The 16428-nt window shown below is 29.1% G+C and overlaps 1 protein-coding gene across 1 annotated transcript in view; it reads left to right on the top strand.

Annotated features, from left to right (window-relative positions):
• LOC142328798 (uncharacterized) overlaps positions 1 to 11997 on the top strand; it is a 95980-nt gene extending 83983 nt beyond the window's left edge. Inside the window, exons 16-18 of the mRNA XM_075372841.1 lie at positions 5907 to 6020; positions 6785 to 6877; positions 10296 to 11997. Of these exons, the coding sequence (XP_075228956.1) occupies positions 5907 to 6020; positions 6785 to 6877; positions 10296 to 11762 (1674 nt within the window). The 3' untranslated portion in view covers positions 11763 to 11997. The remainder of the gene's footprint in view (positions 1 to 5906; positions 6021 to 6784; positions 6878 to 10295) is intronic.
• Positions 11998 to 16428: the final 4431 nt, after the last annotated feature.

Below are 16428 nucleotides of genomic sequence, written 5' to 3'. Positions count from 1 at the left end.
TTATTTTCTATTGCAATAAAGTTAATTTGCTACAGTCAAATTAATTAAAGCCTTGTGATTGTTGCACAAATAACTTGTGCAAACATATATCAAGATTATACAAAAACTTATTTTTTTCCTGCAAACAAAACAATATATGAGAGGTGGATCAAAAAATAAGTTACACCCTTGCCATGTTCTTGAACTGAAAGGGATATATTAATATCTTGTGGTGGCAGCACTGGTTGTGTTGTTTTCACACTCCACCAGCAGCAATTCTGTACAACATTCAGTACGTGTACAGTGTCGTCAGTGTGGTGTGTCCTCTAGAGGTTTCGTCCAGCATAGAAGTGCATTCAGTAGTCCAATTTTTGTGGGAAAAAAATTACAATTGTGAAATTCATCCCCAAATTGTTGAGGTATATGGTGACAATGTAATGTCACACCCTATGATCACAGAATGGTGCCAAATGTTCAGAAACGGAATAACAAATGTGAGTGACAAACTGCATGCTGGGTGTCCTTCAACTGCAAAACACGATGGGTAACTTGGAATGCATGAATGAAATTTCTTGAGTAATCGGTGCATAAAATTAGAGAGTTTCCAAGTGAACTTAATATCAGTTGTGGTAGTGTGTTTGCAATTATTCACAATCAGCTTGGTTACCGAAAGATTTGTGCATGATGGGTGCCACATCTGTTGACCGACAACCACAAACATCAACGTTTTGTGTCTGCTCTTTCTTTTCAATGTTATTCCAGGACTGTTCACAATTTTTGAAATAAATCATCACAGGGGATGAGAGCTGGGTGCTTCATTACACTCCTGAGACTAAACTAGCATCACATGAATGATAACACAAAAATTTGCTGCAACCAAAAAAAGTGAAAACATCCCCACATGTTCAAAAGGATATGCTGACAGTCTTTTTCGATTCTGAGGGAGTTGTTTACAGTGAATTTATCAATGCCGAATCTTATTATGAAACTAAAAAATTGTGTAAATCCATTAAAGATCGAAGACCCAGAAGATTGAACGATGGGGTCATTTTTCTTCATGACAACACTACTCCTCATTCAGCTCATTGACAAAGGAGCTACTGTAAAAATTGAAGTGGGAAGTGTGGTCTCATCCACCTTACAGCCCTGACCTAGCACCCAGTGACTACCACCTGTTTGCTCCTCTCAAGTGGGACCTGGGAGGGGAGCGTTTCACTAATGATTACGAACTGAAGGAAGCAGTCCTTAAATGGTTGAAGGAAATCGGACAAAATTTTTAAGAGAGTAGAATTGAAGAACTTGTCACAAGGTATGAAAAGTGTTTAGAAAAACTTGGTGATTATATCTAAAAATAGATAGAAATATGTAGTGTTTTTCTTCAATAAAAAAGAATTAAATAAATAAACAATTAATATAATCACACATTCATATGTTTTCTAAATCTTTCGGATTACTTGGAAGCCATCATCAGGAGTTAAAATTAATGTATGAAGATCAAAAATTTTAAAAATCACAGTTAAAATTTATAAAAAGGAGTTTACAGTATACTTGTAGGGCTGGACAGTCATGACTGTTTTTAAATTTTAACTATGATTTTTTAAACTTTTGACTTTAATATATTAATTTTAACTGCTGATGATGGCTTCCAAGTAAGCCGAAATATTTAGAGAACATATCAACATGCTAGTAAGGTTGATTTTATTAATCGTTAATTTATTTATTTAACATATCAGCCATACCATGTTTGAGAATTTTAAAAAAGAATTGTCTTATAAATATGTATTTGTTTCATGTAAGGGATTGTAATTTACTTTCTGGTCGTCCCTCATAAATACTCTTCTTTGCTAAAATGTATAGATTTTCTGTATAAAGACAAGAAAAAATGTTATGTTAACCTTCCCATTTCCCAGTAAGTTTTTATGATTCAGTAACTGTTCTTCAAGCAGTATTAGACACGTACACTACACATCCTTTAACTTTTGGCTAGCAAAGGAGTGTGCCTGTATTACATGTCAGTTTTATGCTGGAAGTTAAAATTATATAATAGTCTTTGTATCTGCTAAGGAAGCTTACACTTCTGATCATCTCAGAGTGCATAATCTTGCTTTGTGAAACATAGGTTGAAGGTATTGGGCAGAATAAGTGGTCGGCTACTGCTGTTAATCAACTGAAAAATGTAAAAAGGTAATGTATTTTGTATTCTCATCAAAATTGTCAGTTTAAAACAGTCATTACGAAATTTGTCCTTTGTTTATCACTCAGACGTTAGGTTAATATACAGGTTCCGTACAGTTTGTCATTTTCTTACTGTTACTTCCAGGTCTTCTATTTTTTTTTTGTATATCTCTTTATCTGCTCTTAGTCTTTGGCCCTCTTGTGTTCTTCTTGGACCATAAATCCTTAAAATTCTTCTTACTATCTTAGTAGATTTTCTATTCCAGTTATTTGTGTTATAATAATACTAATAATAATAATTAAAAATTAGATCATCCGGAAAACTATTAATTTTATAAACATAAATCTTGGAGACTATGAGAATGATGGTTTGCTTAAGTTTCTAACACTGGCAGGCTAACTAGTCTAGTAAATTTTACGTTAATCTCACTTTTCTACTTGCTTTAAAGATTATTCTTTATTTTTAACAGTTCTTATATAACAATTTTTTTTTTTTAATTTCGAGTTATTAATTTACTAGTAATGATTCTTTCTGAGTATGAATAAAAGTGATGTGAAGAATACTTTTATTGAATTATATATATTTATCACTTTTATTTTGATTTGGATGTTATTACTATCTCATTTTTACTTTTCTACAGTACTATATATTTATCTTTTTTGGTTAAGTTGTTTGTAATATTTGGTTTTTTGTGGTTTTGGACAATAATAACCTCTGATTGTTCATCCATGAAAATATTTAAAAATAAGGTAGTTCGAAGCTGGGTTAGTTTTATGAAATTGGCTGTTCTTGTTTGATTTACTGCTCTTTGCAAGTGACTGGGGTAGAACAGGGAACAGGTGCACAATGACAGAATTAGCCGTGACTGAAATCCACGGTGAACCCCAGACCAGGTCCATCTTTGATATATTACTTTACATGGCTCCACTGATTACTGGTTTGGTTGAATGCGTGTCCCTTGGTCAGGCTTACTGAGTTTGTATTAGATTTTTTTTTGCAGGTGAATGAATAAACACGTTCCACATTCCACAACATCTTTGTGGGTACCAGGAGAATAACAAAAGGGAAGTGATTGTGATATTACAATCAAACCCTAGCAAGTAGCAAAAGCCTCCTGTTAAATTTCATGAGATATGTATATGTGCTTATTGAATTGTATGCTAAGGGGATTTGTAATGTTGTGCTCTCCCTTTACTTTTTTATTGCATCACTTCAGAGTATTTTTACTGATTTCTTTAAAAATTTAGGAAAAGTACATTAGTGTACCACATACTTTTCTTAGTTTTTTAATTGTAAAAAAATTTTGAATTTTTTTTACTGTAAATTTTTTGTTCTATTACTAAACAATTATAAAAAATAGGACCTTGCTAATTTTTCTGTGCCTAAATTCCTTAAATTAAACAACAATTATTAGATTTAACAATTATTAGATTTAATAATTTTTGGAGGTTTCCTAATATTCAGCATAAAGGCAGTAGTTATATGCAGCTCAGTAAAGTTACATTATCAGAGATGTTTGTAAAGTACTCAAATTTATATATGTATATATTGTTTCATGTGCCATTCATCAGCTTTGCATAAATTCAGACGCTTAAATTCATTTGTTGAAGAATTTTTTACTCACGTTATAACAACTTTTACTTTATCAGCTACCAGAAATTTGTTATTGTGTGTTAAAGGAAAAAATTATAAAAAATTTTTAATTTAATTTAAAATTATAAAATAAAAGGGTCCTCTTAACCCATTTATGCCTAAATTTTTTTTTTATTTCCAAATTTCTTAAAATTTGATTACTATATATAATTTCAGTATTAGAATAGCCTCTTGCTATAATTTTTCAGTTTTATTACTTTTTTTTATTTACAATAATTTTTATATTTCTACAGATGTCAACAGTGGGTATGAATGTAACCCACTGGGTTGGTCTAGTGGTTAAACTTGTAAATGCAAATCAGCTGATTTCAAAGTCGAGAGTTTTAAGGTTCAAATTTTAAAGGTTATTTTTTTATGGATTTGAATACTAGATCATGGATATCGGTGTTCTAACAGTGGGTATGACAGGAGATTAAAGTAATTCTTTACTTAAAAATACAAATTCTTTTACATTAAAATGATTTATTCACTTGGATTTTATTACAATATTGACCAATTTTATGGTACAGAGTACTCCCATAACTCTATCAGTAACCTGATAGTAATTGCTTCAATTTTTTTTTGTTGACTCTGGTTTTGGGAGTGGTGCCTTTTCTGCTCGATCTGAATGAACTCTTGCTGTTCCTGTTCTGTAATGGCCATACCGTTGGAAAGTTTTCATAAAGTGACATAAAAAAGAGTAATCAAAAAATAGGCTGAAATGCGTATTACCACAAATCCTAAAGGTGAGGTCAGTAACCACTGAACCACCAACACCCAGTTTCAAAATTGTGTTACCCATAGAAGCACCCTGGTACAGTTCCTGTTGAACAATTATTCGAGTCTGGTGCCAGTACCCACACTTTGTATCCAAAACAAATTGGTTTACCATGCAAATGTTGTTTGGCACCATCTCTACTGAAATAAGGCACCCTATACATCGATCATTCAACATACTCTACAATTTTCATATTTTTCTGAAGCAATCATTTTTCAATTCTGAGTTGTCACAAAAATGCAGATATGTCTTTACCTCATAAAATCAATTTTAGGACACTGTAGTATTCCAATACATCCATGTTTGCAGCAAAATTTTATATCATTAAATAAATAAAATGTCTATAAAAATGTGTTTATCATTTCTTGATAATTTAAATGTTGTGTTCCCCTTTCCAGTAGCTTAATGAATTGAATTTTCAATTATAAAAAGAAGTATTTCATCATCAAAAAATTTATTAAATAAATCTGAGGGTGAATAATTTTCATTTAAGAAATCTGGACAAATGAATTCTTCTTGAATGAAATTTATCTTTTCTGTGATGCTTCACCCATTTCTGCTCAGTGCGTGTATTTATTTTTGTTTTTGGTTAATTTTTTTTTTGCAAATTTTGCTTGCAACATTTCTGATGCACTGGGACCTGAAAGATCTGAAATTTTGTTTTCATGTGATTTTAACACAACCTGTGAGATCATTTCTTGTATTGGATCAGTTGATGTGTTGGAAAACATCTTGAGATTTCATTTTCAGGTCGATGTAATACTTCTGGTGTGATCACTGTATGTGGCAGTTTAGATGATGTGCTAGAAATTGAATAATACAAAATTTCATCACCATTAACATCCTCTGATATTAACAAGACCATTTTCTGAGATTTTTTTTACAAATTAATTCTGCTCTTATGTGAAGTTAATTTCCTGAAAAGGTGGTTCATATCTCCAACTGGTAGGTCATCATCTTCATCGCTATCACTGTCACTTAAAAAATTATTTTTAGGAAATTCGGTATAAACTGTGGCATTAAGATAATCTTCATATCTTCTAATAAGTTCTAAATTTCCTTCACCATGAATCCACACAGGAAATAACCAGTAACGTTGTAGATTATGATCTCTAGTCATTGAAACCCACCGTCGACAAATGTTGACATCCAATCTCTTCCAGTCATAAAATTTTAAACTCTAAGTGGTAAATGGACAGCAGAGATTCTTTGTGAAATTCTGAATAAATGTTATCGCTTTGTGTATTTGCTTAGTTTAGAAAAACCTTGGTATACTATGTTTTTCTGTGTAATATATCTTATTAACATTATCTATATTATCTGATTAATTTCTTGTTACAGGATAAGTTTGGTACTTTGCCACCTGCTGTTGGATGTGCCATGTCAGTAAAGTGGACTGATGGCCAAATACGCAGTGCTCATTATCTGGGTTGTGAGAGGAAACGTGTTTTTCTGGTATATACTCTATAACGCTTTCTTACTTTTAAGTCATATAGAATTTGTGACGTGTATCTGTAATTCATTACTTCCTAAATACTCTTCCTCTCACCTATAAATAATTTTGAATCAATTTCATGACCTCTGTTTATTTTGTATTATGCTACTCTTTAAAAATATTATAGTTGTGAATATTTGCCAAATCTTCCATTTACTCGTTTTCTTGCAGCAAGGTATGTGATCTATTATTAGCAAGTTAGCTAAAATACTTAAACTTTATTTAGAAGAAGAAAAGAAATTGCATAACAACTTTAATGTTATAAAAATAGAATTAAAAATATTAAAGACATGATGATTACAATTAAACTAATAATTACCTTAAAATATGCAATAATTACTAAAACCTGAACTAAAAAAAAAAAAAACAATTTTCACAAAATTAGATAACAAACTGATTTCTTTTTTAAAAACTTACAATGTCCTTGGATCAGTGAGACATGCTTCTTATCAGACATGACATGGAACTGTTTATTTTTATTTTTTCTCATAATCGACCGAACAGATTTTTAAAATAAGGTCAGTTTTGAGATCTTCATCTACTTATTAAAAAACTGTTAGATAATAGTTCATGAATGAAGCCAAATAAGGGAATACAATTTCAGTTCATTACTATTCTTGGAAGATACAAGATACAAAAAAGAAGGATGTTCTCGAATTTAGAAATTATTAATATGTTAAGTATTTAGGTTTTATGAGATTTTAACTTAAAAATTTTATTTTAGGTGGAGTTTGAAGATGACACTAGGTATAATGTACTTTCTGATGACATTTATTGCCTGGATGAATATTTTCCAAAGAGGTTACGATTGAATTTGGTATGTATAGCTATATTTATTAATAAATAATGTTGTTTTTTGAATGTTGAATGTTGCATTTTGTTTTCTGTATATGTACATACAGTGAAACCTTCACAATAAGGAACTTCATAAAAACGGAGACCTCAAATCAAATGGTTTCCCGAGTCCCAATTCATGTCATAACATGACAATGCACTCCCAGTTAATGAGTTTTGGGCAAAGAAAAACATTCCTGTAGTTCCTCAATCACCTTATTCGCCTGACTTGAATCCCTGTGACTTTTTCCTGTTCCCGACTTTAAAAAAAATACCTCAAAGGACACCATTTTAGAACAGTAGAAAACAAAAAAAATGTAACCAACCATCTGAAGGATATTCTGGTTTCTGAATTCCAATACTCCTATGAAGAGTGGGAAAACCATTTGAAGGGTTGCATGACTTCTCAAGAGAACTCTTTCAGAGGTGATAGAATCTATTTATAATTGGATTGTAAATAAAAAGTTTTTCTGAACCAGTCTCATTACTTTATTTACAGACCTCATGTGTGTGTGTGTGTGTGTGTAAACCTATATATATATAGGTTTAATGTTAGATAAATTTATTGTAAGTTTAAAATTCTATATTTAATCACTAATAAACAGGCCTTTTCATAATTTTTGTAGGATTGCTTTAGTCTTGACTATATTAGGCTTAGTTAGTGTTAATGTTGCTTACAATAATCATGTTCAAAAAATAATCTTGTAATATTTTCTAAACTATGTTTCATGACATGTTAGTCACAAGCACTGATTAAATGTTGTATAGTACCGGGTCATTCAAAAAGTACTTCACAACTTTAAAAGCATATAAAAATTTATTTAGAAAACTTAAAGATTTTAAAGATTTTTGTTCTGGTCTCATTTCATACAAAAACATATCAAGTTGGTCACCCAACATTCACTTTGGTTCCATATGACTTCCATTTGTAATGCAATATATATCCCACCTGAAGTCGCTTTCATTCCAGACTGTAGCCAGCAAATCGGGCATTGCTTCTGCAGCTGCGATGTTGATTTGGTCTTAGCATAGCAAGATCAGCAGGCAAAGGAGGTATATAAACCTGATCTTTCATGAAACCCCCACAAGATAAAGCTAGCAGGGTCAAATGTGAGGAGCAAGGTGACCGTGCAATTGGACCTTCATGACCAATCCAACGACCTGGGAATCAAGTTTCAAGAAAGCTCAGACTTCTAGGTAGTAGTGAGGTAGTGCCCCACCTTCCTGGTAGCAATGGCTTCCATCTTAGTCATCATTGTCTAACCAAGAAACTAGAAAATTTTAAAGTGTGTCCAGATAAATGATGCCATTTTTGGTTACCTCCTGGAAGAAGAACAAGCCATACAGTCTTTGCTTAGCGTACAAAAAACATTGACCTCAGGGCTATCACTATTTGCTGCAAAGTTTCATGAGGGTTTTCATACCCCCATATTTGGCAGTTATGGGTGCTCACCTTGCTACTGATATGAAATGTTGACTCATCACTAAAAATTACATTATCGAAAAATGCATTATCGTCATCAATTTAAAACATGCAGTTCTATCCATCAATTCTACACAACTGCAGATGAGCACCTTTTTAGTCCTGTAATGTTTTGAACCGTGGTTAGTTTACATGGCAATTGCAGTCATTTATGTAATATGCTCCAAACCTATGGTTTGTGAAAAACCAGTCTCACATGACACATTAAATTGATCTCTTCAGATTATGTACAAAGCTTTCTCTGAGTTGTTTCACAGCAGCTTCAGCAACGCTTGGATGTCCTGGTGATTTTGTGTTTTTAACCGAACAACCTGTCTCAACAAAGGTTTGGTGCCAGAAGTAAATCTTAAGACTGTTAGGAGTTTCTTTGCCATCTCTACAAAAATTACGTTGAACTGCATCTGCTGACTGCCAATGGTGAAACCAAAATGCACAGAAGTAAAGTTCCACAATAGTAAATGTATTCATTTTTAACAGCGCTGATGGCCAAATTCAGTATCAGTAAACTGCATGAGTCAAAACTTGATATATATTGTTATGAAATGATACCTCAACCGAATCTGTAAGTTATCTACATAAATTTTTATGGTCTTTTAAAACTGAATTCCTTTTTGAATCGCCCAGTATAAATCTCATACTATTTGTTATTTGGGTTATCTGGACACCCTCTAAAATAAAACAGAAGTATGACTAAACATTTATTTTTTGAAAATGATATGGATTGGATATATATAGTAAATATAATAATCATAAATATGATATGTTATCTTCATTCACCTTTATCCATTATGACAGGTTGGACAGTTAAGGGCAAATTTTAGTCTGCAAATGCAGTTTGTTATCAAATCCCATAATAAAACCTAAAACCATAGTTAAACATTTGGTTCAAATATCATGGTGCTAGACTATCTACTTTAATATATTAATAGTTAGTTAGTTTGTCAAAATCTAGGATGAAAATTACCGTGCTTTATTGTGAGTATTGCAAGAATCTGAAACCCTAACCTCTGATTGTATCAAAAGTAAAGGAAATTTGAAACCAAGGAAAAGATTATAATAAATACTTAAGAAATTATTGAAAATTTCCCTACCATCCGTAACACAAACATTGTTATAAATTTTATTTCTCGATGCTAAAATTAATGAGACTGTTTATAACAAAAAAATATGGTAAAAATTAAACTGAATGTTTTTATCGTGTAACATTAGAGTGTAAATATAAAATTCAGATTTTACGATGTCAAATTGACGATTGTTTAAGAACATAACATTAGAATTTTGAATTAAACATAATTTTTAAGTATTCCAAACATGTCGATTCTAAGTGTGGTATTTTGTAATATATTATTATTGCTCTTTTAAAAATATATTACCCATTCTCTGAAAAGAAGATTTTCTGCACTCCTCTGAAACAATTCTGGCTATGTGGCTGATCAAACCGATTAAAAAATTATTTCTTAGTAATTCATTTAAAATTATTGTTCGCGGGTGTTTTTCATTAATGTTAGAACAGAACAGAAAATAATGCATCTGCAAGGTGGGTTTGACAATTGAAATGTTTCCTGGTCACCCGTGTTGTTTTGCTCTAATTTTAGAGCAGAGTCCCTGATACATTGGGGCTGGTAATTCAAGGTTATGTTAAATTATATTGTTATGCAGCTGCTTAGCTCTGATTGAACAAAATCTCTAAAACATATTCAGATTCATACTGATCAGTCAATCCTTTATATTTTACAATTATTTGTGAAATATATTATAGCTGTTGTGATCATGAAAGGGTTATGGGTAATGGTCATATGTTTAGTCTTGATTTACTTAGATGAGAAGTGCAACAGATAATATTATTTTATGCTTATTTAATAACTAACAAATTCTTTGGTGATTTTAATTTTTAATTTTTTATTTTCTTTGTTAATAGCCACCACATAAAACTGCTTCAAATCGATGTTCATCTTCACCTATGGGTGTTGGAAAGAAATCTCCTACTATGACTACAATACCTGTTTTAACAAGTATATTATCCACAGTGAGTTCAACAACGACCACACCATCTACTTCATCAATGACATTACCCGTAACCATATCAGAAGGCAATAAAATTGTCCCAGTGACAGCAGTTTCTACCGTTAAAATATCAGATGGTAACATGACTGTATCCCAAATTTCATCAGAAAGTACTACTGTTTTTTCTCCGAAGGTGATAAAAAAAGAAACAACTGAAGTTACTGAATCAGAATTATCTGGTGAAAAAATTATAACTTCTGTTCCTAATGAACAGGATTCAGCCATTGCTTCAGGAGGAATGGAAGAAAAACAAGCGGTTGTAAAAATGGAAACAGATGTTGAAGCATCAAATATCAGCCCGATTTCAGTTAATGTGCCGAAACCGGTTGTAAGTAAACCTGTGTCGTATTTAACTGTAACACAGCCGATATCAAATATTAATGTATTAGAAAATAACAAAGTTACTACTGTAATTCCAACATCTTTCCCTGCAAATTTATCACAAACTTCAACGTATACTGCATGTTTGCCGCAGTCGTTACAGAATGTATCTAATGTTAATTCGATGATTAATTTAAAGGATGGATCATCATACTTACTATACAATGCTGGAGGACAAATAACTTCACCTATACCTGTCCAATTTCAATCGACTGGGTTGCAGATCGTTACACCCAGCTGCAATCAAGTTAAAACCATACAACCACTTCAGCAAGGGACTGACAGCGGAAGTATGTCTACAATAACCTTAAAAAGTCTTCCTAATGTCAGTTCTATGAAAATAAAGACACAACAGCAATCATTAGCCACTGCTATTCCTGTTTTAACTACATCGTTTCCGACTTCATTTATTCTTCCAAAAATCTCTCAGACAACTTTAGGAAGCAGAGTATTTTTTACTACTCAAAAATCAGAAAATGTGAACGAGAATAAAATTAGTTTACCTGCCGAATCCATTTCGACTAATGTAAGTTGTAAACAGACTGAATTTCAACAAGAACCTGTTTCATCATCTAATGTAACAAATGAAGTAACTGAACTTCTACAAACCTCTAATGTAGATTATATGACTGATGAATTACAAGAAGGATCGGTCGCATGCGACTCACCAATCGAATTAAAAAAAGACTCTGTTTTATCGACTAACACTACTTCACACTTACAACCCGATTCAGTTACATTAGAATTACACAAACCACTGGTTAAACTCGAATCTGTAAAGGATGAGAATTTTTGTAATTCTGTTGAAAATGAAGCACAAGAAGAAACTATTTGTTTGGTAACATCAAATACGATTGAAGATTTGTCTAGTGGCATGCATAAACAGCAAGAATGTGTTGTAAATACAAATTCAACAAAAGATGATGTAAATAATATATAATGAACCGGTTATTTCTTGTAAACTGTTCTGTATAAAATAATAAATAATATTTGACATCTCGTAGCAGTATAATAGTAATAATTACTATATAAATTAGAATGATGTTTCTTAATGATTGACTAGACATTAGGTATAATTATATAAACTTATTAATAATTACATTAATTATTTTTATTTATTTAATTAATGTATCGTTTATTTCTGTGTTGACATTCATTGTAGATGTGGGCATATTGTGTAACACGTATTTCCTTGAATATCATTTTGTTTTTTCTATTTGATAAGAGATTTTGAAGTGTGTATAAATAATAAATATTTATGGGTAATTTGAATTGTAATTTTTATGTTATCAAAAATGTTTTCATACTTATGTGTTACAAATAAAGTTAATTGTTATTGAAAAGTTTTATTAAAGTTATTCAAGTAAAACGTGATTATTTTTTTATATTCAAGTCTTGTTTCATAAAAGTTTTTATAAATTATATTTTTAGCAAAAGTGTTTAGCGTATCTGCCAAGTTTTTCAAAATAATAAATCACGTAAATTTTCTTAAATATATATTTTATTTTCATATTAAAGTATTAAAAATTTTTGTTTTCTTTTATGTACTCATAATTCTAGCTAACTTCACTGTATTGTATTGTACTTTGATCAAACATATTTGTGTGTTTAAAATGTATAAAGGATTGTTTTATTTAATTCTAATATTATATCGGTTAACATTGAAAAGTATTGATCGATCTGAATCTATTTAGCTCATAATGTTGAGTAATTAGAAAAAATCAAGTTTTAATGTAAATCGTAATGTATATTATAAAATAATATTTATAAGTTCTAAACAAGCCTAGACTTCAAAAAAAAAATATATATATACATGTAAGTGTATACATTTATTTGATTTTGATATATATATATATATATATGTATACATGCATATATACTGAAATAGCAGTTTTCAGAACTAATAGGGATCAGATGTAAATTAAGCTTTTTATTGAGCAATATTACCATCTTAATCGTTAAATTTTTAATGCAGTGAACTTGTGAGAATTTCAATTACTTCTTTATAGAATTAAGTATTTTAGAAAAAACTAATCTAAAATTAATGAACAGTGCACAATTAAATGTGTATTCCCTATACATATTTGAGACATGCGAGTAATTATAATTAAATGAATTTGTAAGGTGTAGGATTTAACAGTAGTTATTTCATTCTCAAGCAAAAATTTAAGCACCTCCTTTAAACAGGAATTTTAGTCGTAGTACAAAAGTAAAATTATTTAGCTGTGTTCAGTTGGATAAATTAAACTTACTATAATTGTTATTGTTACTTCCACCTCATCCAAGTAGTGGTGTTATATATTGAGGATGTATGGTATTGGCATGTGAATTACTGGTGTAATTACTATTAAAATTTAAAAAGAGATTTAATTCATCTCATGTTCTACTACAGCTGGGTAAATACATTTCCATCCAGTTATAAAAACAGTTGTTTTTATATTGAGATAAATAAAATTATTTTTGATTACAGACGTCCAAATAGTTAAGCAAAATGTTTATGCTTTCATGTTACTGTTTATCGCATTAGTGATAAATCAAAATGGCTAGAAACAATATTTAGCACGATATTTTTATTTCCCCCTCCCCAATTATTTTTAAAAACTATTACACATTACATAAAAGAGGAAATTTTGAACAATAATCTGTTAAAAAAATAAACATTGTTTTTGTCTTATAAATGAATGCTTCTGCTTACTTATCATTTTATATAAGAAAAAAATTTTACAAAGCATTAAACATCATCAAGTTGGAACTTGATTTTTCGTTCAAAATTTTTTTTTTTTCAACATTTTTGGAAAGGAATTTCTCAAATCTGTGAATTCATTCCATTGCTTATTAAATACAAAAGACGGTCATAAACTTTTGCTGTAGTCACACACAACCTTCATCAGTATTTGAAAATAACGTATAGAATTTGTTTCATGTTATAATTGTTTTTAATAACAGCTCCTTTTTCCTTTATCTAGAAACAATTACTGATAATCTTCTTCATATGATCTACAGGTATCATACTCATATTTAGTGTCCATGTTTTTTGGTTTTTTTTTTTCAGATATAGGCATCAGATCAAATGTGATAATTATAACAGAAAATAAATAGCATTTCTATTTGAAAATATGTGTAGAAGTCACATGTTACCTGTTAAAATGATTTTTTTTTAAATGTGTAGCAGTTAATTTTCTTATGTAAATTATTAATACGATTTATTAGATTTACTTTATTTCAGGTGTAACTGTTAAATTGGTATTTCATTTTTTTTTTTTTTTTTTTTTGAGTTAATTACATTACATAAATACTGAAGTGTATATAAATTTTGTCTTGCGTTTATAAAGTGTATTTTTAAAATTATTGTAAGGCTAGTGTTTTGTAAATATTTTTGATTATAATAAGTTTAATAACACTTAAGCATATAGGATTTGATATTTGAGTCCTTTAAATGTCTTGTTAGTTTTGCTCATATAGTAAAAATAAACATTAATAGCATTTTTTTTTATGTCAATTATATTTAAATTATTTTTTCTGATTTCATAAATGTTTTATTATATATATATATAAATAATTTGTTTTTATTCAATTTATAAGTTATTATTTCGTATATTGACACCATACATCAACATATTATTTTTAAAGTTGTACTTCTTTTTAAATCTAAATATTAATTTCATATTTATTTACTTAAAAAGTAAAAACAAGCTCTAACATTAAAACTCTACATTAATTAATTTAATATAGTTAAATATTTGTAGGGAAAAAATCCTGTAGCAGATAGGGAGAACATTACACTGCATCAGTTAATTAATAATATATGTATTATGATCTGACCGTGCATGAGGTAAATACAGTAGAGTTTGTCATTTTACAGTAGATTAAATTCAAATTTAACTGTATAAAAGGTCACATAAAAATCGTACTAAATTAAATTTTAATAAGGAAATGTTATTTTACTTTTGTATTTTTTCTTTATATATTTGATTACAGCAAGATTAGTTTAAAAAAAAAAAAAAAGACATTTTTTGAATGAACAGATAAATATTTTTTTCATCTATGCTAGCTAAATTTTACATTTCCAATATTGATTCTGTTGTATAACTTACATTTATTTACTTCAGTAACATTTTTCATAATACCGTTTAGTTGTTCAGCACAATTGATTAATAAATATTTTCACAACCATTTAAATTTAGATCTTTTGTTCAGAATTACCAACAAATGATACAGTAGATTATAAAAAATTCAACTCTAAGAATTCTGTACAGATGTTTATTTTTTTTTTTTTGTTTTTATTAAGCGTATGAAGTTTTAAGAAATTACAGCAATTCTGAGATTTTTCAGTAGTTGTATAACTGATAATACAATTTATACTTTACTTTTTATATAATTGTAAACTAGAGGTGTCATTTAGTTAGACGCTTTATCTTGCTGTTATACTTAGTTAATCAGTAATGTAAGTTAATTCTGCATACAAAATTCATGATTATTGACCAACTACATTTATTAAAAACTAATAATTTCTAATGAAAACTTTACTTATCAAGAGGGAGTTTTTTCATATTAGTGTGTGTGTGTATATATATATATACACACACACATATACAGATGTAATTATTTAATTTTATATTAATAAAGAAATAGAAGTTGACATTTATACTAAGGAACTGTTGTATATATTTATCAGGTTGTTGACTTTGTCGATAGCTTTCTTTTTTTAATTAATTTTCATCTCATTTTAAATTACCTGTTATTGCTACTTCGATTTCATTTTTCAAATTGTCATCGACCATTCTCTTTCACTGTGTTAAAATTACATAAATTTTGGAACTAATAAATACTTGCTTTTACCATTTAAATGTCTTGAGTTTATACTTTTCTTTTATTAAAGAAATTCGTTAATAAGTATACCTAATTCTTTGTCAGTGATGATTTTTCTTATTTTTTTTTTTTTTTAAGTCTGGTTATAATGGTTAAGTTAATTTCTGACTTACTGTGTATGGGAATTTATTTTGTGGTTTTTGAAAAATATTGTTTGCATAATTATAATTGATTTTATGCATAAATTTTTATCCTATTTTTTTAAATCTTTATCATATTTTGCAGACAATTTTCTTGTAATAATTTTTAGTTTATTATTATTATTATTATTATTGTTGGAATTTATGAATGCATATTTTCCTTTTTATAGTGTTTTTGTAAAATTATACAATCGCTTTTGTTCAGTAATTAGTTTTTATTTGTCATTAAACTAGAAGATTATGTATATTATACTTGCAAATTAAATTAGGTGATCGTTTTTTTCTTGTGTATTGTAATCCTGTAATTAATTTGTTTCCTCAGTGTTAATTAAAATATTTGTCTGTTATCTTTTTGAATGTTTTTATAAGTTATTTATTTCATCTATTAATTTTTATTATTGAAATATCTATTTTTATAGTGTACATTTTCATTAAATATATGTCCTTGTATTATATCTTAAGATGCTGAATTTTCATTTAGGATATATTTTAATTCATTAGTTTTCTTATTTATACTATTCAAATATCTAAATATAAACAAACTTAATAATTTTATGTTAAATTTTATACTAAGCTATCTGCTATTTTCTGAAATGT

Source organism: Lycorma delicatula, chromosome 8 (assembly GCF_047948215.1).
Source record: "Lycorma delicatula isolate Av1 chromosome 8, ASM4794821v1, whole genome shotgun sequence".
NCBI lineage: Eukaryota > Metazoa > Arthropoda > Insecta > Hemiptera > Fulgoridae > Lycorma > Lycorma delicatula.
The sequence above is the reverse complement of the archived record's forward strand: the minus strand, read 5'-3'. Positions and strand labels throughout refer to the sequence as shown.